This window comes from Equus asinus, chromosome 4 (assembly GCF_041296235.1).
Source record: "Equus asinus isolate D_3611 breed Donkey chromosome 4, EquAss-T2T_v2, whole genome shotgun sequence".
Classification (NCBI taxonomy): Eukaryota; Metazoa; Chordata; class Mammalia; order Perissodactyla; family Equidae; genus Equus; species Equus asinus.
The window spans coordinates 112,202,497-112,227,104 of NC_091793.1; the positions used below are offsets into that span (position 1 = coordinate 112,202,497).

Below are 24,608 nucleotides of genomic sequence, written 5' to 3' on the forward strand. Positions count from 1 at the left end.
ACGTAATGTGTTCGGTACTGGGGATACCAAACAGTGATGAAAGCAGAGCTTTCCTTCTTGGTGCTAAGGGTTTAGGGGTAAAGGTACATCAGTGATTCTCCACCAGGACAGAGCGCACCTTCTATTACGTGGCGGGGGGATGGGGGTGGGGGGGTGGGGGGGGGTGCTTTCTATGATCAAAAACATATTCCATGTATTTTATATATGGAAAAATAGAAAAACTTACACTTTAAAAAATATGCTATTCAAATTCATTCATTTAGCAAATACCTATTGACAGGTACTGTGCTGTGATTGGGATAGACTAAATCTGTGCTCTCTTGAGGCTGATATCCTAATGGGGGGGAGATAGATAACTAATAGGTGACAAATAAGTAATGTCAGAGAATGAGAAGTGGTAACTAGAAAATAGTGCTACTGGGACGTTAGATTGGGTGGTCAGCCAAGGCCTGTCTCTGAGGAGGAGGCAGCAAGAAATGGCAGAGGAAAGTCAGATGCTAGTTCCTGAGGCACAGAGAACAATGACAAGGCTAGGGAGGTGGGCGGGGCCAGATCAGAGAGCCTCATGGCCACCGTGAGGAGTTTGGATTTACGGTAAGCACAATGGGAAGGAAGCCAATGGGGTGTTTCACACAGTCTTGTAAAAAGCGCTCTTTTTAGTAACTGGACAGTTGGAACAGCCAGTTTTCATCTCTTCCCGCCTTAGTTCTGGACACACACCACCCCAAATTCTTTTCTTCTTCTCCTTCTCTTTCCCCTTCCTCTTCCTCCATTTCCTGCCCCTCCTTCTTCTTGGACTCCATGATGATATGCTACTTGTGTCTGTAATGGTCACTTCAGGGTTTTTAAAACATATTTTCATAACCTTATTGAATCCTGAAAGGCTCTTTAATCTGATTTGTGACACCTGGTGATGAAGGGGTTTCGGGACAAGAAGGTGGGGTGTCTCAATCTGGTGCCTTCTCCTCTCTCTAATCCTTATTCTTAACTCTCTAGCCCATCTCGCTGTGGCATCTGTGCCCCTGCACCCTCCGTGGGGTAATTAGTCCCACCAAGCTGCGCACACTCACCCTGATGGGCAGAGGTAGTCCTGAGCGGAACAGCGGTCAGATTTTTATTTATTCACCAAAGTATCTGTTTTCAAGTACTATAAACAGAAGAAATTGGTTTTCATTTCTTATTAAACAAAGAGTTAAGCTGATATTTGCCAAGTATAATAACTTCTGAGAGAAGACAACCACATTTTTTACTACTATAATTCACTAAGGAATAAAGTGATTAAAATTTTCCTTTTAGTCAAATTACCATATTTAAATCTCTACTGCAAACTGTACACATATTTCACCTAATGCGCATGATAGTGTTCTAAGGAGTCAAATTGAAGTGACATGAGAACCTGGTTTTCTTTCCTTCCTATTTTATAAACGTGTATGTTTGGTCCTGGGTTTGTCTTTTTTTTTTTTTTTACAGAGTGATGTTAGAGCTCCAAAAAGCACTAAACATGTCCATTCAATTCAGTGGAGTAGAACGAAACCTCAGGATGAAGTGAAAGCCGTCCAACTTGCCATTCAGACGTTGTTCCTCAACTCAGAGGGCAACCCTCGGAGCAGGTCTGACTCAAGTAAGTGAGATGTGTGCAGACTAGGTTCCAAGAATTCTCATACCAGGGGTGTGTGCCAGTCTGGGAATAGACGTGGATTTCTAGTAGAATGCGTCCTTCTATTTTTAGAATATTGGTTTTATAAACAGATTATATGGAGAGGAGTATTTATGGATTTATAAATATGAGCATATTATAATAAATTTCAATATTTGGAAAACTGATTAAAGATGAAAATTAATAATTATGTTATATTGGTAAATAAAAATATATATGTATATTTATACACATATATATTTAATTTCAAAAATTGTAGATTAAGATATGAGTCTTCTTCTGTGTCCAGCAAACATTCCTGTGAAGCCACTGCTACACTGGGGCAACTTCTTGGGTCCTGAACACCACGGATACATCAGAGCATAGGAGTGATAGGGGAGGGGAGAGGGAAGGAGAGGGGAAAGAAAGAGAAAATGTGAAATACATATGATGGCTGGCGGTGATAGTGATTACAGATGACATACAGAAACAACTTAGAAGTAACACAGAGGAAGGCCAGCTGACTGACTGTTAAATCGCCATTATGTAGAAGCTTCAGGGAAGAGGTTCTGACATTCACCTTCGCAGGTCCGCTCTAACAGCAGCCACAGTTGGGCTCTGCGGGACTGCGACAAGCTGGGAAACACATGGTTGATGGATGTGTAAATCCCCATGCAACTCACTTTTTACCATGAGAAATATACCTGCCAAATAAACCAAAACGCGTGTTTTCTGATCAGTGCATTTTCTTTCTCAATAAAAAAATACACCTGAGAAGCCACATCAGGAGGTTCTTTGGTGGCATGGAAACAAAGTACCCTGATGGCTAGTGTCACGGAGTTATGAGAGGCTAGCTTAGATGTCCTCCATTGTGAGGACTGGCTTGCCAAGCAGACCAGATGTTTTTAAATGTCCACCACCCCAGGGGCCCAGAATCCTGAGTGGTACTGAAAGCCCACCAGCAAATTCTTTGACAGCATGCTGGACCTGCCTTCCTGTGTCAACACAGTTGATTTGGTTATTTTCTTTCACAGTCATGAGAAGACATTCTGACCATCAAGATTGGGCTTGAGTTTTTACCATGTCTTCTCAGCCACAAACACATTTTCAAACATCTCTTAGAACGTGCTGTTTCTGCACAGGGCTAACCGTATAATAGATGTTGATTCTCACTAGCTTCCCTCTCAGAAGGTACTCTCTTCAGTTCTTTTATTTGCTAATTCAACAGTCTTGTCTTGCGTGCATACTGGCATGCCTTTAAGAACTTCCTACTATAGTAATTTTTGCCCTCCTAAATAATTAATATTTATAGGGCACATTTTACTTCTGTAGGGCTTTCGTAGCCATGATCCCATTTGATCCCTGTAACACCCTCGTGATATCTGTGGGAGTCTTCTCTTTCCACTTCTGCTGTATTTTTCTCTTTTACTAAAAATTAGTTTTCTTTCTTTTTTTTCTGCTTTTGTTAATTCTATTTTATTTTGGTTTTTATTGAGGTAACGTTGATTTATAACATCGTATACATTTCAGTTGTACATCATTATATTTCAACTTGTGTATAGATCACATCGTGTTCACCACTGAAAGTCTAGTTGCCATCTGTCACCATATACATGTGCCCGTTTGCCCCTTTTGCCTTCCTCGACCCCTTTCCCCTCTGGTAACCACCAATCTGTTCTCTGTATCTATGTGTTTGTTTGTTGTTGTTATTTTATCTTCCACGTATGAGTGAAATCATACAGTATTTGGCTTTTCCCCTCTTACTTATTTCACTTAGCATAATACCCTCAAGGTCCATCTGTGTTGTCACAAAAAAGTTTGTTTTCTGTTTCCCAACCCATATGACATAAAACAGCTGCCACCCACTTCCAAGTTTTATATAGTTCAAATTCCAGCACTTTGAGAATCATCAAATACATAGGCACATTATCAGTCCTAATTCCGGATTCCCTGGGGTAAGACTTTTCGGTGCTATTTTTTTCAAGTGTTCTCCTCTAGACCAGTTAACTGTATCAAGAGGGGGAGGTGGTGGTGGGTGGCAGTGCCCATGAGGTGAGGTTGGTGGTGAGGACATACTGTGTGGCATACTGTAACCACACGTGTGGAGACAGGCTAAAGATGTCCCCAAAAGAGGGCAACAGGCAGACATCTAATAGTTGTCCTCTGCTTCTCTTAAATCTAAATATTTGGGGAGAAAACAAATTATTTTCTCTTTCTCTAAGAGTGTACACAGGTATAGTCAGCACCCTTCGATCTCCCACTTGAATGGCTCTGGATAAACCTTTCCTTCTGGAAGGTTGACTTTAACTGGAGAGGTTGCAGGCTAGGAGGAATTGACCTCCCTTTGGCTTACTCCAGTTTTAGCTACTTTGCCTCCATTCTTTCCTCCTTGTCTTTCTCTTTCCCTTTCCACGTGAAAGCTCAGAGGATACCGCCTGAATCAGGATATATTTTTCTGATGCAAGTAACAGCAAATCCAACTTCAGCTGGCTTCCTCCCAATGGACCAAAGTGTGGTCTCAGGACCAGCAGCCTCAGGACCACCTGGCAACCTGAGAGAAATGCAAATTCAGTCCTGCTGAATCAGAAACTGGCAGTGGGAACCAGCAGTCTGCATTTTAATAAGCACTCCAGGTGATTCAGAGGCATTCTAAAGTTCTCAAACCATGGGTTTTAACTATAATAAAATTTATTATCTTCCAAAACGAGCAGTCCAGAGGCAGGCCAGGCTCCAGGTGCAGTAAGATGAGCCAGCTCAACCACTCTAAAGACAGGGAATGAAGGTTTCCTTCTCTCCTTTGCCCCCACTGTGTTTCCATCATCACATAAAGACCAGGCAATGTGCAGGGGAAACGGGAGGTCAATCTCCTCCCTGTTCTCATGCTTAGGAGTGACAAAGACCTGCCCAGAAACCCCCAGCAGACTAACCCTCAGGTTTCTTTGGCCAGACCTTAGCAACTTGCCCATTTCTAAACCTGCCATCCCTCCGTCTGGCTTGGACTAATGAAAGTCTGTCCCTGGTGCCAGAATGTGGTCATCTTCCCCCGACGCACATGGCTCCACGCAGGGGGTTGGACACCAAACAAAATCAGGGCTCTGTTGAAAGCTAAAATTTCAGAGAAGTCAGGGTGAAGGAAAGGTGGCATTGTGGTTGAATGAAGCCTGTGAGGAGTGTCTGGATGCAAGAGGTCACCTGTACCATGAAGAGTCACTCGCCTCAGAGGTGTGGCTCACCTGTGCAGAGCAGTGATGAGGGCTGCTCGCTGGCAGAGAGAAGGGAGCACGCTCTGTCCCTCTCCAGAAGTGCCGTCTGACAAGCAGGGCCGGATAGCTCAGAGAGGACCACCGGGGAACCGGACTGTGGGCAACATGGGTCAGGCCTGGGGGAAGACAGGAAAGTTCCAAGGCCTGGGGAACTGCTTATTCACCGAATTATAGTTTACTAAATGGTTCTTGTTGTTGTTTACTTTTACCTTAACTTCTTCCTGTTTGACATGAAGCTTCATTTTTCATGCAGAAAATGCTTCTTATTCCTGAACCTCAGGAATCTCTCCTCTGGAAATATGAACTGTCTTTCTTCCAAACAGTCTCGGGCTGTCCCAGCCATTGGAAGCCGATTTCTTTTATCTGCATTTAGGGATCTTGAGGATTTAAAAGTGCTGGTTGACAGAAGGACTTTTGTTTACTAAACATGCCCCTGCCATCCAAACACACCTAAACAGCAATTTCTAGAAGTAACAACACCGCTAAGTGGGAAGAAGATGGGATTTAGGTGCAGAGGGACCTGGGATTATTAGCTGAGTAACCTAGGCAAGTTACTTGACCTCCCAAGCTGCAGCCTCCTCATTTATAGAGTCAGGTTATTAGTATGTACCTGAGAGGGTTATTGGGAGGATTAAATGAGATGATGTAAGTAAACCCTATGGAACAATGCCAAGCACAGGGCATGTACTCAGTAAGTGCAAATGCCCTTATTTTTTTTTAAAAAAGTGTTTATAATAATAAAGGAAATGTCCTTATACCTAGACTAGAATTTCTATGAATGGGAAAGCTTACAGCATCCCAAACAGGCTTGAATTATCTGGGGATAGGCTCATTAATTAGACATGCAGCTTTGCTGTGGCTTAAAAGATGCTCACTTCCATTTCTTCTGCAGGTGCTGATTGCCAGTGGTTGGATACTCTCAGGATGCGACAGATTGCATCCAACACCTCTTTACAGCGCTCCCAGAGCAATCCTATCCTGGGGTCGCAATTCTTCCCATACTTCAACGACCAGGATTCCTACGCTGCTGCTGTGAGGCGGACCCCGGTGCCCATTAAGTATCAACAGATTACACCTATAAACCAATCCAGAAGCTCCTCTCCTACTCAGTACGGACTGACCAAAAACTTCTCTTCCCTACATCTCAACTCCAGGGACAGTGGCTTTTCCAGTCTCACTACTGACAACTCTTCAGAGAGGGGTCGATACTCAGGTCGAAACAGGGACAAATATGGTCGTGGTAGTGTCTCACTCAATTCTTCTCCTAGAGGAAGATACTGTGGAAAAAGTCAGCATTCCACTCCTTCAAGAGAAAGATATTCTGGAAAATTCTACAGGGTTTCTCAGTCAGCACTCAATAGTTATCAGTCACCTGACTTCAAGAGAAGCCCGAATGACCGCCATCAACCCAGGACCATACCAGGAATGCCTTTGCACACTGACACTAACTCAAGAGCCAGTGAAGAGGGGAGCAAAGGCAGCGAAGGAGGATGGACCAAAGTGGAATACCGTAAGAAGCCCCACAGGCCCTCTCCTGCCAAGACCAACCGAGAAAGAGCCAGAGGGAACTACCGTGGAAGGAGGACCGTTTGAGAAATTGAACTAGATGACTTTTTCTAAGCAGGCTTTTGTGTTTTTTTTAATGCAATGAATTTTGACAGTATGATGCCTTCAGAAAGAATTAACAGGACAACTTTTCTATTTTTGGATTTTGGGAATACCTTTTAATTGAGACTTCAGCCAAACCAGGGCCAAAATTATGGATGTTGGTTGCCCAATGATGGTAACTGGACTTCAACATAAGTATCCATATTTCCCCCCCTGAATTAACGTTTTTAGAGGAGGGGATATGCCATCTTTTTACCCTAACCGCTGACGTTCTGGTTAGCAGGGCCTGGACGAGGGTGAGGTGATGTGGAGCATGTGTTTTGGGTACAAAATGTAAGGGGGCACCAAAACCCTCAGTAATCAAGGTAAATAATATTCTAATGCAATATTTAAATAAATGAAAATTAATGCAAAAGATTTTGTGATAAACAAAAAATCAAAATTCTCGATAAAGACAGGATCAATGTTACTGATTTTTCTTTTTGCCTAAGGCTTCACTATGGCTTGGCAAGGCACTGTTACTGATCCTGTCTTTATTTAAAATTTTAATATTTTGTTCGTCATAAATTTTTGCATTGATTTTCTCTTTTAAAATATTGCATTAAGGGGCTGGCCTCATAGCTGAGTGGTTAAAGTTCTGCACGCCCCACTTCGGCGGCCCAGGTTCGCGGGTTTAAATCCTGGCGCAGACCTACTCCACTCATGCTGAGGAGGCATCCCACATACAAAAGCTGGAGGAGGATTGGCACAGATGTTAGTTCAGGGCCGATCCTCCTCAAGCAAAAAATGAGGAGGATTGGCAACAGGTGTTAGTTCAGGGAAAATCTTTCTCAAAAAAAATTGCATTAAAATATCATTTATCTTGATTAACTGCGGTGGTGTTTTTGTTTGTTTGTTTGTTTTTTGATGCTTCCTTAAATTGTGTGCTCATGGCCAGTGCCTCACCTGCCTTTTTCTAGTCTCAACGCTGCTGGTTAGTATTTATCTTAGTAAGATATTTGGGTTTTTATCATAGTCCAAGCTGAACTGATTTGACTTGTCGTTTTTAGGCAATAAAAAAGATTATTGAACTTAATGTGGATTATGATGCATATCTCATTTATTAACACTCATCAGAAACCAAAGATCTAAATTGCCTAGGAGATTTGTGGTTATTTCTTTCCCAAAGCTCCCAGGGACTGCCTTTGAATATTATTTTCCACATTTTACCAAAGGAGGAGCAAAGAGGGGAAATCAACAGTGCATAAGGACTTCCTGGGATGGCAGAAATCTAAAATCTAAAAGAAAACAGACACAGAGCAGAATATAAACATCACAAGCTAAAAGCCAGAGAAACTTAAAATTACCAGCATCCTTGTTAGAGCCAGACAGTAAATACCATCTTTGCAGCAAGAAAGCTCTAAGCAGCTGGGGTAAAGAGGTAAATGGTGCGGGTGGGAGGACAGGCATTGTGGGATCCAGCTTGTGAAATCCTTCCTATTTTACAAATCAAAAAGTCTATGTCCAATAAACAAATGTTGCTTTCAATAGAGTCTGAGATTCTGTTCAAGTTTCACTGACCCTGAATGTCCTGTGTCCTTTGCCCTGCATAGGATTCTCAGGGTTCTGGGGAAACCCAAGTGGCACCTGAATTCTGTGAGGTTGAGTTGTCTTTTAATAGAAACCCGTCATCGAGTACATGTGTGTGTCCCCAGAGTAGCTGCCCTGCTGTCATCAAGCACTCGGGGTCTGTTGGGGAAAACTGCATTTGGGGAGCATTAAAGTCAAGTTTATAGGGAATAACCTTCTTATATGAGAGAAGACGTAACCTAACATCGTGGATTCAACGAGCCTTATTGTCTGCCATCTGCATTTACAAGCAAAAGCAATGGGAAATGGTGAAATCAGGGCGGGAGGGGGAATCTTTTCCATCACAGATAACTGACTCCTCTAAGGTGTTAAGCCCCACTGTGACCCTTTTCCACGAAGCTCATCATTCACAGTCTGTTTTCAAGTGCTTTTCCCCCCTGTCCTTTGTTCATGTTTAAATTGAGAGAAAAGTGGACTAATACAGTCTGCTGTCTTGATACAATGCAAATGAGCATTGACGTATTCTCTTTGGTTAGAATTTTTGGACAAGTAGCTGAACAGGGAGTCTTAACTGAGTCACTCTGAAGGGAACACTAAGGATGGCTTTAATTATTAAAAAAAAAGTGTACATTCTGGGGAATTATTTAAGACACTCGTTTAAAAAGTGTTTTGCAAATGATTGTTCATTTCATGCTATCTTCCCCTTCTGGTTTTCTTGGGCCGTGGGTTAGAGAATCCAAGCTGGTAGTAAATTGACTTAATGACTTCAGCCCTATTTAGTAGAGTAGCTGATCACAAAGAGGTTATTCCAACAGTCCACAAAACTGACCACTTGGTAATATCTCATGGGAAAATACTTGTCAGCATCAATGCTACCAGTCAAAACCAAAATGAGAACATCTGGAGTCTGCTTCTTGGTTGTAAAGAAATAGTAAGAGTTGGATGTTCTTTTTTTTTCCCCCTAATTATGCTTATTCACCAAAAGTTGGTTGCCAGATTGAAAGATGAATGTAAGTCAAGAACAGAGCAAGGATTAACAGGATGGTTTTTTCCATCAAGCTAAATCAGTTGCCAACAAGAGGAACTATTTAACCTGGAGGAGACTGGGGTTAATACCAAAAAAAAAAAAAGGATATTTTAGGAGAAAAAAATTATGCAGTCATGCATCACTTAGCAGGGATACATTCTGAGAAATGCATTGTTAGGCGATTTTGTCATTGTGCAAACATCATAAAGCATACCAAAGGGGAACAAAATTTGACACCCCAAAATGTGTCTCTTTAACATGAGAATTACTTTAGCATGATTATTTTTAAAAAACAACAGACTCAAAAAGTTTTTCTGGTTACCTCTCTCGTAACTGCCTGAAAGAATTCAAATTAAAAAAAAACTGTCTCAGGAAGCAAGCTATCACCTTAGCATGACATGAACTAGGTACTGGGACACTGGGGGGGTGCCTAGAAAAGCCTGTTTGTTGGGCTCCCTTCTGTGTTCTTCTGTTTCTTTTTTTTAAGATTGGCACCTGGCCTAATATCTATTGACAATCTTTTTTTTCCCTTTCTCCCCAAAGCCCCCCAGTACATAGTTGTATATTCTAGTTGTGAGTGCCTCTGGTTGTGCTATGTGGGACGCTGCCTCAGCGTGGCCTGACGAGCAGTGCCATCTCTGGGCCCAGGATCCGAACTGGCAAAACCCCGGGCCACCAAAGCAGAGCGTGCAAACTTAACCACTCGGCCACAGAGCTAGCCCCCTGTTCTTCTGTTTCTGTGTGGCCAAACACTTGTTTTCCAAACATGTGCTCCTTTTCACCTACCTGTGAGAACTGCCTTCCCCTTCCCTCTGAGGTCCCTGACTATCCCTACCCCCCACATCTTCTTCTGTCTTTAGCTGAGGATGGCATTTAAGGTGAGGGCTTTGGCCGTTTTGGCAAATTACTCAGTTTTCCTAGGTCTCTCCCAGGTATGCATATTATTAAACTTGTGTTTGTTTTTCTCTTGTTAATCTGTCTCATGTCAATTTAATTCTTAGACCAGCCAGAAGAACCTAGAAGGGTAGAGGAAAATTTCTTCCTCCCCTACAATACTTACACAAACCCAGATGGTATAGCCTGCTACACACCTAGGCATGTGGTACTGATCTTATGGGACCACCATCACATATGTGGTCCATTGTTGACCGAAACATCATTATGCAGTGCATGACTGTAGTAGGAACAAATTAAGAAAGAATACCTTGGGTTGGGCCCCTCCAAATGTGGGGATTTGGTGGACCCTAAGTAGGCTTCTGATCCAGTCTGGAACTGCTAAATCTACATAGGATGCTACCATGGAGGCAGTCATTATTCCAGGCATAGCCCAGACAAAGCAAGATGTTCTGCTCCTTGCACGAAGTCCCTGGATTAGCAATTCTATAGAACTAACCTGAATAATCTAATAACCCCAAATATGTAAAGGAGAACTGAAGATAATTTATCAAGGACTACTTTAGAAATAAATATAAACTGCCAATGTTTTCAACCAATTTATGAACATAGTTCATAAAAATAATAAAAATTAAACTGCAATGTTTAAAACTACTTAAAGTAGGGGGCTGGCCCCATGGCTAAGTGGTTAGGTTTGTGCGCTCCACTTCAGCAGCCCAGGGTTTTGCTGGTTTGAATCCTGGGCGTGGACATGGCACCACTCATCAAGCCATGCTGAGGTGGTGTCCCACATGCCCCAAATGGAAGGACCCACAACTAAAGATACACAACTATGTACTGGGGGGGCTTTGGGGAGAAAAAGGAAAAAATAAAATCTTTAAAAAAAAAATCTATTTGTAGTAAAATTTGAACTGGGAAAATTAAGAAACAATGGCCACAAAAGAAAATTCGAAGTGGCGAAAGCAATGATTGGTAAAATTTGATATGAACAAAACAAAAAATTGATATATAAAATCTTCAGTGTAAAATTTAGATTGAAAAGAACTCATCCTATGGAAAGAAAATCAGTACAATAAATTTAATACAAAAATGGGAAACAATTTTATGATGTTGGATTTTTGATTAGGAAATTAAATCGACATAATGACGTTCACTCTGTAAATTCTCTCTTGACAAAAACACTTCTCAATAGTTATATGGTTCTGACCAAAATATTTTATCCATAAATATAGAGTCAAAATGTTTTAGGGTCTGGGGCCGGCCTGGTGATGTGGTGGTTGGGTTTGTGTGCTCCACTTCGGCAGCCTGGGGTCCGTGGGTTTGGATCTTAGGTGTGGACCTATATACTGCTCATCAAGCCATGCTGCGGTGGCATCCCACATACAAAATAGAGGAAGATTGGCACAGATGTTAGCTCAGGGCCAATCTTCCTCACCAAAAAAAAAAAAAAAAAAGTTTTAGGGTCAAAGCAGCAAGATCAGAATGTCTCGTAGTTCAAAATAGCAGGGTCAAAACATTCTGGATGCAGCTCAGAGCGTTCTGACTTGACTGCAGTTCAGAAGTACCTAATATTTTATAAACCTTGTAAGTACCTTCTCTGTGATTTATCATCTCCCCTCGACAAGTCGGTACAGATATGGCATGCTCCTAAAACTGGCTTTCAGAAGCTGCTCAGTTACAAGATGCCATGATTTGGTTGTGCCAAACTGTTTAGGGTGCAGCATCATTGAAATTTTAAATTATGGACAGTGTATTTAGGAGGCTTATAAAATCTCTTGTCATCACTGGATGTAAGAAGCTCCTGTTAAGCCAGGATGCCCTGCAGAAGTCAGAGCTTAAGACTTGGGCCCAGCTCTGTCTGTTTGCTATTACTGGAGCTGGTTTAGGAGACTCTCCAAGGTGGAGAAAGTGCCAGATCCACGGTTGAAATGGTCCAGGCTTTAGTGTGGCAGGCACCAGTGACTTCTTCCTCAACTGCCCTTTCCTTTTGACTAGCCAGCTGGCCAAATAATGCATGAGCAAATCAAGAAAGCCAAAAAGTGAAGATGACTTGTGACTCATAGTTCATTCAAAACTGAAATCAAGATTTACTCTCCATAACCATGTTCCATTTACTCTGCTCTCCCACAGAAATTCCTTGCCTAGACCTGGAGAAAACTCAGCCCTCAGGTCCTGCTTCCCCAAGGCCTCCCTGCACAGTTCCTTCCACTTTCCCATTCTGTGCTCCCCTTGGGGGCCTTTCCTCACACCCTCCCTTGCACCACATGCAGCGCGCACGCAGTGCCGCTCCCCTGAAGGTGCTCTGGGAGGACGGCACAGCGCTATCCCAGGACTTGACGATGGGGACATGAGACTGACCTGGGAGAATTAATCCCTGGGATGGCCACAAATGCAACACCTCCCAGGCCTGGAAAATGTGTTCCTAAACCAGATGGCGGCATGAAGAATCCAAAGACAGCGTGAGTCTTTCAGAGGCGGTGGGAGGGTTAGGAGGCGGGTGTGGGGACAGCCAGAGGCGGTCAGCCTTGGGAACACGGAACAAGGTGATCCACAAAGGGAAAGCTGAGCTGTGCTGTCCACGCCAGGCCTTCGTGCGGGGCACAGCCGGCCCGGTCACTCGTGCAGGCCCATGAGAAGGGCAGTATTGTCCAGCGGAGTCCCTCCCAAACTGACTTGTGGAGATGGTCATTCAGTTAGGCTCCTGCCGACCTTTTCTGCATCACCATTTGCCTCTCCACACAGCAATCAAATACCACACTACTGCTACACTGAATTGCCGCCATGCTCTCTCTTGTCTTCAAAACTTGTCCTGCCTCCGTCCAGCCTCCCCTGCACTGTCCAGCTGAATCCTTCAGCTCTCTGCTGATACATCACCACCTCCAGGAAGCCCTCCCTGGTGCCCAGGTCTGGGTCAGGCCCTTCCTTATGTGTTCACAAAGGACCATTTGGGTATTCAGTCATTTTTATCCCCCTTTGTTATAATTGCCCCCAAATTTGCTTGTCTGTCTTCCTCACTAGACTATCTGCTCTTTGAAGGCAGGGCTGTGCCTGTCTTGATCACCGGTGTATCTCTAACACATAGTTGGTACTCAACCTATTTGCTGAATGAATGCATTGATTGATTAATTTATTAATCAGGCTAAGAAACCATCAAATCATCTAAATTCTTGTTCTGATCTCATGCTCATTAAGTGACCTTAACAGAAGTCTCCAATCCACTTTACTGTTTTATTTCTACTGTCAGAATAATTGTCGTTCTGATTTTATACAAGTCTCTTGTGAGCTTTGCCACTGTGAATTGGCCCCCGAGCACAACTCTGAGACACAGATTAAGTTTTTGGTCTTATCACTGACAGCAGATTCTGGGTGTGCCAAGGCCCCTCAAGGGAAAGGCCAGTCTGTTTTTCCCAAGAAGCAACCCGTTGCATCACAGTGAACTGTGTTCATTTTCCGTTTTGAGTTTCTACACCTAGTATGGCACTGCAAATGGAGGCTCTCAATAAACACTTGTGACAGGAATAAAAAAGAATAGAAATACTATGTATATTCAAGAAATTCACACAGAGACGTTGTCCTTTCAGATGTTTATAGAATCTCACTATATGGCTTTCCTTTCCAGAGGCCCAAAGTACTGTGTTTTTTATGAATATGTGGGAGGAGGAAAAATAATTTTCCCTCTACCCATCTAGGTTCTTGGCTGAACCCTGGCTGTAAGAAAGGACAGAGTAACAGGAAAAAAACAGAAGTTTAATAACATGCATACCTCCTGTATACAGGGGATTTACCCAGGAAAACTGAGTAACTCCTAAAATGGCCTAAGCCATCACCTTAAATACTATCTCCTGCTAAAGACAGAAGAAGATGTTGGGGGTGAGGAGAGTCAGTTATGGGAGGTTTATCAGGAAAAGCACAGTGAACAAGGGTAAGGTTGTTATATGGATTTTAGTCGGTGTCCTCTCCATTGACAAGAGTTTGTAGAGATTTGGTCATCCTCCTCTTCCTGGCACAGAGAAGGAGACACTCTCACAAATGGAGAGTTCACTTATAAATGTAAATATCTCTTACAAAAGGGTAGCTTTTACTCATTTTCAGAGCTTAACCTGTATCTGAAGTTTCTTAAAAATAATCAGCCTACAAAAACATAATCCACCAACTGGGAAAAAATATTTACAAATCATATATCTGACAAAGGCTTAATCTCCATCATATATAAAGAACTCACACAATTCAACAACAAAAAATCAAACAACCCAATCAAAAAAATGGGCAGGGGATATGAACAGACATTTCTCCAAAGAAGATATACAGATGGCCAACAGTCACATGAAAAGATGCTCATCATCACTGATCACCAGGGAAATGCAAACCAAAGCTACACTAAGATATCACCTTATACCCATTAGAATATCTAAAATAACCAAAACAAAAAATAACAAATGTTGGAGAGGTTGTGGAGAAAAGGGAACCCTCATACACTGCTAGTAGGAATGCAAACTGGTGCAGCCACTATGGAAAACAGTATGGAGATTTCTGAAAAAATTAAAAATAGAGATACCATATGACCCAGCCATCCCACTACTGGGTATTTATCCAAAGAACTTGAAATCAACAATGTGAAGTGCCTTATGCACCCCAATGTTCATTGCAGCATTATTTACAATAGCCAAGACATGGAAGCAACCCAAGTGCCCATCAACTGATGATTAGATAAAGAAGATATGGTGTATATACACAATGGAATACTACTCAGCCATAAAAAAGGATAAAATCATCCCATTCACAACAACATGGATGGTTCTTGAGGGTATTACGTTAAGCGAAATAAGCCAGATAGAGACAGACAAACTCTGTATGACTCCACTCATAGGTGGAAGATAAACAAACACTTGGACAAAGAGAACAGATTAGTGGTTACCAGGGGAAAGGGGGGTGGGAGGTGGGCACAAAGGGTGAAGTGGTGCACCTACAATATGACTGACAAATAATGATGTACAACTGAAATCTCACAAGGTTGTAAACTATCATAACCTCAATAAAAAAAAATAATCAGCCTAAAATAATCCTTATGCCAAAGGTTCATATTTCGGGGTGACGAATTTTCCCCTTTGAGTATCAACTGTTCCCAATCCTTGGCCTCTGCAGTCCTGCTGTGACTGCTCCACGAGCGCACAGAGCTTTACTGGAAGCCTGACCTGGTAGTCTTCCTTCCTAGTGCCCAAGGCACCAGGCACGCTCCCAATGCCAGATGATGCCATGCTGGCTGAGACTGGGGGAGGCTCAGTGTTGGCGCAGGGACAATTCAAGATTTGTCAGCTGGTTCTGGCTGATTATCAAGATGTCCAAACTGGCTCCTCTGCTATGTGTAAGCAATTTAATTTTGTGCCTAATTTTAATCTGCAGTGTACTGTATGTCTGCATCTGCTGTGTTAAAGCGTTCATTAGCATTTAAAGGGGGAGCTGATGGTATTGATCAGTCTTATAAAACCAAAAACAATCATGCAGCAGTAACTGATGAGCATTCTCTTCCACTGCTGAAGTCACAGCCAAAGTTTACATACTCAAAACACTGGCAGAAAAGAAAATGCGATATTAAAGCAGGGATATCAAATTGGCATCTGTTCTAAGCATTTACCCACGCTGCCCCCAGCTTCCCAGACTATGAGCTTCTTGAAGATATGAACTTTATGTTCTTCCTGAATTTCTACCACCTGGCACATGTTTAGCACAGAATAGGTGTTCTCAAAACACTTTCTACGAGTCAATAAATTAAGAAATGAAGGTGAAACAACCAGTGCATAGGTTATACAAACACTCTACAAGAATTATATTTTTCTTATAGACATTGTAACAGCTACGTATTGCCATGGAACAAATCACCCGAAACTTACTGGCTTAAAATAAGAATAAATATTTGTTACCTCACACAGTTTCTGTGGTTCAGGAGGATGGGAATGGCTTCGCAGGCCGGCTCTGGCTTGGGTTTCTGATGACGTGTCAGTCAAGGTGTCCACTGGAGCTGTATTCATCTGAAGGCTTGACTGGTGCCGGAGGGTCTGCTCCCCAGACAGTTCTTTCACATGGTGCTGGTTGTTGGCAGGAGGCCTCAGTTCCTCCTCATATGGATCTTTCCACATGCTTAAGTATCCTCACGACATGGGGGCTGGATTCCCCCAGAGAGAGTGATCCAAGAAGATAAGGTGAAAGCCACAATGTCTTTTATGATCTAGCCTCAGAAGTCACTCACAATCACTTCTATATTATCCTATAGTCTACACAGTCAGCCCTATTCGGAAAGGGAGGGGATTACCCAAGGGGGTGAATACCAGGGGGTGAGAATCACTGGGGGGTCATCTTGTAGGCTGGTTACCACAGACACCATTAAAATCTCTGTACCCCTGAATTGTCATTTGGAGTATTCTATCCTGAGCTTTGCATTTTCCGCTTGTTTGACATTTTCCCACAATCTGGATTTTGAACCTGAGTGTACTTCAGTTGAGTGTTAGAGCCAGAAGCAATCTTGAAGACCATGTCCAGAAGTTCATTGTCCTCATTTTACAGATGAAGAAGCCAAAGCCTGTGTGGGTGCAGTACCTGCCCAGTCACTCAGCCAGCTACCAGCAAAGGCGGAGCTGAAGGCCACCCAGCCCAGTCTCTTCCCTACGCCGTTCTCACGGAGCCCGCGCTTTGTGAAATGTTCAATCACATGTGAAATTGGTGTTCATGAGGTCCAGCAGCTCTAAATTAACGCTTATTTTATTTTGGTACAGTTGAGCCTTCTTGGGTCTCCATAGAGATTGGGAGAGTCTTTGTGGCTTAGTGGGTGTGACTAAATGCTTCTAAAAAGAAAACATTAAGGCAATTACATTTCCTCTTTCTTTCATCAGGCCTGTGTTGGTTTCCTCTGGATTTTGTGGTGCTTTAGAGAGAACATTTGTTTTACTGGAATAAGTACTTCTAATAAAGTTGCCTGTAAAGTACATTTTAATGCTCAATGCAGTCAAGCAAACATTTGCTGAGCTCCTACCATGTGTGAGGCACTGGCCCTGTGTTCTCTCTGATTTCCATTGTTCATTCAGAAACAAGTCTCAGAGGCAGAGGGTACAATTTCCCTAGAGACTAAATTAGAATCTTGGAAAGAAAGAGATTGAAACATAAAATGGAAAAAGAAAATTCATTCATTTTGTGGGACAGGAATGATTCTTCCTCCACTCATTTGCCAGTTCTTTGGTTCTTTCTGTGTACTCCCCCTGCCCCCCCCCCCCCCACACACACTGCTCCCCTTCCTCTGACTGTATGCATTTCATCCTTGCCTGGGGGACCCGTGGCTCTGAACCTGAAGTTCTCAGAACTTAGTTTACCCAATTATTCTTTGTCTTTGTCTAAAAGATGTCTAAAAATCACTAGTTCCTGCATTTAATGTAATACATTCAATAATGACCTTTCTTTAAATTTGAACCATTATAACAAATCACTGTCTTATTTCATCAAAGAGTCAAAATGAGTTTATTGAAAATGAGGAATCCAATCCTACGATGGAAAATTTTCACAAATTCTTACCAACACAGATGACATTCTAAGGAGACAAGAGGAAAGCTACAACCCCTGCTTGTTCCACTGAGACTCTGCTACAAGAAACAAGATTCCCTTTCTAGCTAGATCAAACACAATTACATTTATTGTAATGTCATATAAAATATGTCATGGGAGAAATCACGATGATTGGAGTTAACATTTATTGAGTGATCGCTATATGCCAAGCCTGGTTCTAAGCTCTTCCCTGTTTAATCTTCACAACCAGCACAATGAGGCAGATTCTACTATTATATCCATTTTACAGTTGAGAAAACTGAGGCATAGAGTTAGCTTTTTGACCAAGGTAATTTAAGAAGCGGCACTGTAACGGAGTAGGACCCCACAATGACTGGTGTTGGAGGGCTGCTCAGAATTCAAGGTGGCTCCAAGGGCCTTGGTGGGGTTGCTGGATCCTTGCCCCCATGCTCCACCATTAATGGGACAGCTACCCCCAGGTGCTTTCCATGCCACCGGCATCTGATTTGCTGCTCTCCCATATTTCAGCACCAACAGGCTCCCATCCCTGATGCTCCCTCATGAACTTTCAGCTGCAGCTCCCACCTTTAGCTGGTAGATTCCTTCTGTAGCCCTTGTTTCAAAGTCCCAAAAGAGAGAGAATTGACTTGGCCCAGCTGACACTTGGAGACAGACCAGCGAAGACTCAGACCCTGGGTTGGGTAGGTGTCTTCTCTGGCCCTGTGGCCTGTGAAGAGAAGAGTGTGAGGGTGGCGTATGACAGGAAGCATGGCCATCCAGGCTGCAAGAGCTTGCAGCTGCAATAATTTTTCTTAGAACAGGGTATAGGAAAATCTTTCCAGCACGTGGTTATTCTCTAATGTCTAATCTACACTGTTTGCTAGAAGTGCATATTCAAACAAATTTGGTGACTTTATATGTATTTTTATGTGACATTTATAAGAACTGTACCAAGAAAATTATGCAGATCAAAATTTCCGTTTTTAAAAATGATTGGCTTGTGAGTAGAACCCTACACTACTCCTGTGTTTCCCTGTACTCTCACGTTACTATCACACTCCTAACACTTCTACTAGCACACTCATAACACTTCTGCTATCACACTTACAACATGCTGACACCAGATGTGTGGGGGTTTTTCCCCACACTGAGCGATTTGGTGACATCAACTGGTAGTCTTATAATTTAGCTCAATTCTGACACTATCTACCTTGAGTAGTGTCAGATCCCACGGGTTAATGGCTCAGTCCCACCCCCTACACTTCAGATGCCAATTGCAAGTCCAGGTTGTCACCTGTGCTTCTGATCAATTGACTATAAATCAGAGGTTCCCGTGACTCCCTCCTTGGGTTCGACTAATTTGCTAGAGCGGCTCTCAGAACTCAGGAAAGAGTTTAGCTATTGTTTACCGGTTTATTACAAAAGAATATGATAAAGGGTACAGATGAACATCCAGGTGGAAGAGATGCATAAGGCAAGGTATGTGGGAAGGGGCGTGGAGCTTCCATGCCCTCTCTGGGCTCACCATTCTCCCAGCACCTCCATGTGTTCACCAACCTGGAAGTTCTCCAAACCCCATACAATTGGGATTTTTATCAAAGCTTCATCACATAGGCATGATCAGTCATTAACTCTATTTCCAGCCCCTTTCCCCTCTTGGAGAATCTGGGTGAGGCTGAAATTTCCAAGCTTCTAATCACAGCTTGGTCTTTCTTGTAACTGGCCCCCACGGAGGAGCCCACCAAGAGTCTCCTGGTTAGAACAAAAGACATTCCCATCACCTAGGAAATTCCAAGGGATTTAGGATCTTGGTGTCAGGAACCAAAGTCAAAGATCAATATTAGAACAAAAGATGCTCCCAGTGCTCTTGTCACTTAGGAAAATACAAGAGTTTTAGGAGCTCTGTGCCAGGAACTGGGGCAGAGGCCAATATATATATATATATATATTTTTTTTTTCTATTATTTCACAGACTGGATAATGTTATATACCAAAGTGTAATCAACTTACACTAATATTTAAGAGAGCACCTACTCTGAGTAACACCAAGAACAAACTTCATAAGAGTAGGAATGTAACCATGGGCCCTCTGAGACCAGTTCAGCTGACCCCATCTTATCAAGAGAGTCACAAAGAGTGGCTTTTCTGGAACTGAGAAATGACCCCTTGTCCAGTTCAGGCTGGTTGAGACCACCAACCCATACTGGTCCTGCGCAAATGCCTGACAAGTGACCCTTTTGACATCAAGGGACTGAAAATTCCACTCTCAGATCATAGTACTACCACCATTTTTGAACTTGCGTTCTGTGAAGAGCCAGGAAACTCGACTACACTTGCGAAGATCATTGATTACCTCACCTCCAATCATCTATCTCTACACTTCAGACCACCCTGCCCTTCATCCCACTATTTTACTCTCTGTTTCTACGAGTTTGGCCTTTTTAGATTCTACAGATAAGTGATATCATACAGCGTTTGTGCCCCAAGCCCTGGATCGGGGAGACAGATTTGAGAGCATTGCCTCCTGTCTCCTTGCAGACCAATCTTGCAATAAAGCTTATTTCTTTTCTCAAAAGCTGATGCCATAATAATTGGCTCTTCATGCACATCTGGCAGGAGAACCCCAATTTTGTGCACTAACAGGATCAGAGTTTGTAGAATCTGAGAACTAGGAAAGACTTAAGGATCACTTAGTCTTCCTCAAACTGGAGTCAGATGTACTCTAAAGGTCACGCATTCTTTAAGAATTTTTTTTAAGTTTTGTGTTTGTATTCCTATAATAATCTAAAAAAAATATAGGACTGTATTTTGGATCATCCGTATGGCCACCTCAAACACATGTACCGCCATGTTATTTCAGTGTTTGAGCGTGTGTTTTTGTCAATGATAAATAGCATCAGCGTTAATTTTGGTTGGCTACTGATAAAAGAGGAAAACTTAGTAATACACATGAAGTGCGTTTGTAACAAAACTCATTACATGCTGTGGTTTGGTTTCCCAGTAGTTTGAACAGAGAAGACGGTAACAGAATTGGGTAGGCAAAGACGCTATATTCATGATGGGAACAGCAACCTTACTTTAAAAAACATCATTCTTCATATCTGATTAGTGTTCTCAAGTTCGATTTTGTTTGTATTTAGTTTGTAACTTTGTTTGGGTTGTAAAGTAGAGTGATACCTATAGGGTAAGGAGTTTATGCTTCTTTGGAGGGTAGTGTTTATTTTTCAGGTCGCATTATAACCAAAATAATTTAGTAATACTGGCAGAATTTAATAATTCCTTTCCTTTAAAAGGATGCCATACATCACTCAAGTTTGAGGGACACTGATTTAGGTCAACCCGACTAAATTTCAGATGGTAGGCACAAGGCCCTGAAATACAAAAAAACCTGTGAGCTACTTAAAACAGGATCTGTGACTTACCATCCTGAGTGCCCCAAACTCAGATCCTCAGTTAACTGTTAGGAATTCAAGTGCCCAAGACCGCAGCAAGATGGTGACAGAGCCAGAACTAGCTTATACCTGTCTTCTTTCCTAGACCCCATCTTTGGAGTTTGTCAGTCCTGGCTCACCTAGATCACCTTACTGTGCCTTTCCAACCCCTTTTTTTTACTTGAAATATATTTGACATATAACACTGTAAATTTAAAGTGTATGACATGTTGATTTGATACATTTATATATTAAAATATGATTGTCATTGTAATGATAATTAGCACCGTTGTCATATCACATAATTATCATTTCTTTTTAGTGGTTGGAGTAATTAAGATCTAGTCTCTTAGCAAATTTGGGGATTATAACACAATATTGTTGTCTATATTCACTATACTGCGAGTTAGATCTGTAGGACTTATTTTCTGCTTGTTGCAAGTCTGTACCCCTAGACAACGTCTCTCCTACGCAGCCCCCTCCCCCCTCTGCCAGCCCCTGGTAACCACTGTTTTACTCTGTTTTTATGAGTTTGTTTTTTTAGATTTTACATATAAGTGAGATCATACAGTGTTTGTCTTTCTCTGTCTGACTTATTTCACTTAGCATTACGTCCTCAAGGTCCGTCCATGTTGTTGCAAATGGCAGGATTTCCTTCTTTCTGATAGCTGAATAACATCCCTCTGTATATATCTATACACCACATTTTTATCCATTTATCAGTTGGTAGGCACTTAGGCTGTTTCCATATCTTGGCCGTTGTGAATAACGTTGCAATAAACATGGAAGTGCCTACATCTCTCGATATCCTGTTTTCATTTCCTTTGGGTGTATACCCAGAAGTGGAATTGCTGGATCATATGGTAGTTCTATTTTTAACTTTTTGAGGAACCTCATATTGTTTTCCAACTTCTTTTTACTGCCTTTTTTCCCTCTCCCATTCTCAGTAGTAGCAGTAATTACAACTACAATTTAACTACGGTTTACCACGTGCCCAGTGCTTTATAAACATTACCTTGTTTAATGTTTGACTCCTCAAATCTTGAATTGTCTTCAGCTTTGTTTTGTTTGCCATTTTGTTTTCCCCATGTCTTTCGTCTTGTGGAAGAAGTTTCTTGGTGGCAAGGCAGCTTTTCGAGAAGAATGGCTGCTGGGTGTTCCTGACGGGTGGCACTTGCAACCTGAACCAGGCTATTGTGTCTATTACTGGAATCGTGAATTAATGAGACTTGTCCAGTCATTATCTTGAGAGCTTTTTGTTGTCCTTAAAGAGAGACAGTTCATTTTGCTTGAGATATGACTGTGGTGATTTGGTTCTCAATAAAAGAGTTTCCACGCGAGCGGAAACCTTTGTATTGTAGAGTGTTCGGCTGTGAGCTGCTTTCCTAAGCCAGCTTCTCTGAAAGAAAACACCCGCCCTCTTTTCCTGTCAATCCATCAGTTTTACGTGGACAGGTTTCTCAAACACACACAGGAAAAGTATCAAACGTAACAATGCTCTTCCTCTATGCAGCGCTTACAGCCAAACCACATGCGCTGAGTCTCATGGCCGGCAACACCACAGCGTCGAACACCCTCATCTCTGCTCTATAGAGGGGAAAAGATATTCCTAGTGGTGTCAAAAAAATCGAGACTGCTGTCCAAATTTGAACGCAGAAGAACTTAAGTTTAGTCTTTAATTCAGACCGCTGTAGTCCCGTTCACAACACTGTCATCGCAAGACTGATTCCAATCACAGCTACAGGAAAAAAGACCAGACATTGCAGGGCAGGAAAAAGCTTCCTCGACACTCTTAGGGTCCCTGGTTGGGTCTGAAAATTAAACTGGCAAAGACAGATTAACAGGAGAAAAGCAAACACTTTATAATAACAGAAAAATGTCCCTCTTTAATTTTATGGGTATCTTAAAAGAGGATTTCTCAGAAGCTAGCTAGTCCCCACCCCCACGGCCAATCGCTCTGTTATATGGGATGAGTAGCTCAAATTTTGTTAACAAGTTATTTTACTAAACAGGTGTCTAGGCATATCTAAAAGATATATTTGTTCTGCAGCTCCCTAGCATTGATGTTATATCAAGATTGAAAAGAGTGACTTAATATTGATTCTAGCTTAAAAACAAATGATTAAGAACACAAAAACATACAAAATAAAGCACTGGTTATCAGCACACACACTCTGTCTTTTTCAAATCATTGTTCCTGTGTTTGCTGATTGCAGCATTTGAAAACCAACAGATTACATTAAGAGGAAAGGGAAGGGAAATAAACCCCACCTCTTTCTGCCCTGCCTGGGTTTGACCTGTAACATTAGGCAAATTTGTGCATTTGCCAAAGTCCAGCTGGCTTGAGGGTCAGAAGAAACCCACCTTGGCTCGGCTAGTTGTTGGACCCACCACAGAAAGTCCTGGCTCATTTACCAAAGTAAATGAACTGAAAAGACTAAAACCAAACAAAATAAAGATCTCCGACATTTTAAGGTCATTCTGGGGATATTTTTTCTTCTCTTTACTGACAGGTAGCTGAATGTGCCACGCCTCTTTGCAATAAGGATTATTTTGAGCTGATTATTTTTAAGTAACTGCAGATGCAGGAGAAGCTCTGAAAACAGAGAAGTTACCCTTTGGTAAGGGAAATCTATGTCTATACAGGAAATTTATGTAGAAAGGAGGCCTGTACCAGGAAGAGAGAACTTTTCACCTGAGGGACCTACCTTGTGGAGGGGTAACCTCTGTTCACCAAACGTTCCTCTTCTCACCTTTGCCCTGAACTGCATCCTCCTTTGAAGACCACGCCCCTGTCCCTGTCTTAGCTCAGGATGGTATTTAAGTCTCAATCATCTGGCTGCCTTTTGAGTCTCATATCTTTGTGACGCTCCGGTAGGAATGTCCATAATTAAAATTGTTTTATTTTTCTCCTGTTAGCTCTGTCTTTTGTTACAGGGTGGGGGTGGGGAGGGTGTATTAAGCCAAGAACTCAGAAGGACAGAGGGAAGATTGCGCTGCCTCCCCTCTGTCACCTTGGAAAGCAGAGTGCTTATGTTACCAAACCAAAGTGGGTTTGCTTCTTGGCGAGTTGCAATCGGTCTCCACCAGAAGTAGTCATCATACAAAGTATAGTTTATTTGCAGCAAATAAAGGAGACCACCGGGAATCACTTCCAAAGCCGTGGCTCCCTGAGCAAGGGAAAACAGATGCCTTCTATTTCAGATGGGGAATGAATATTCAAAAGGGAAGTTTCATCATCACACGTAGAGGTGGGTACTTGCTTGTGCAGGTGCAGTTTGAAAACATGCTTCCACATACATTGCATGTTATGGTAATAAGGCCTAACCTCCTCCTGGGGTGGAACAAAGGTAACTTTTGGACAAATCTTGGCCCATCTGCATAGGTGTCACTCTTGCAATGGGGTTTGGACCAGTTCAGGGCAGTTGGTGATTGCACCTCTTAACACAACTGAAAAAACAACTTTGAGAAACAGCTAAGTACCATCAAAACCTCCTTTGAGTTACTCGGGGTAGTTAGTCGGTAACACTTAACCCTGATTTCACTATGGTAACTCCAAAACAGAGTGAAGTAAGCATCTTTAAAAGATAAATGGATATATATGTAAAGCAATCAGAGCACACCTGGCTCCT

At 42.3% G+C, this 24,608-nt stretch overlaps 1 protein-coding gene across 2 annotated transcripts in view; it reads left to right on the top strand.

The window, feature by feature from the left end:
- Window positions 1–8,034, top strand: part of MAP3K20 (mitogen-activated protein kinase kinase kinase 20) — a 168,320-nt gene extending 160,286 nt beyond the window's left edge. For both annotated transcript variants that reach the window (XM_070508119.1, XM_070508120.1), the window contains exons 19-20: window positions 1,471–1,621; window positions 5,792–8,034. In XM_070508119.1, the coding sequence (XP_070364220.1) occupies window positions 1,471–1,621; window positions 5,792–6,492 (852 nt within the window). In that variant the 3' untranslated portion in view covers window positions 6,493–8,034. The remainder of the gene's footprint in view (window positions 1–1,470; window positions 1,622–5,791) is intronic.
- The last annotated feature ends 16,574 nt before the right edge of the window (window positions 8,035–24,608 follow it).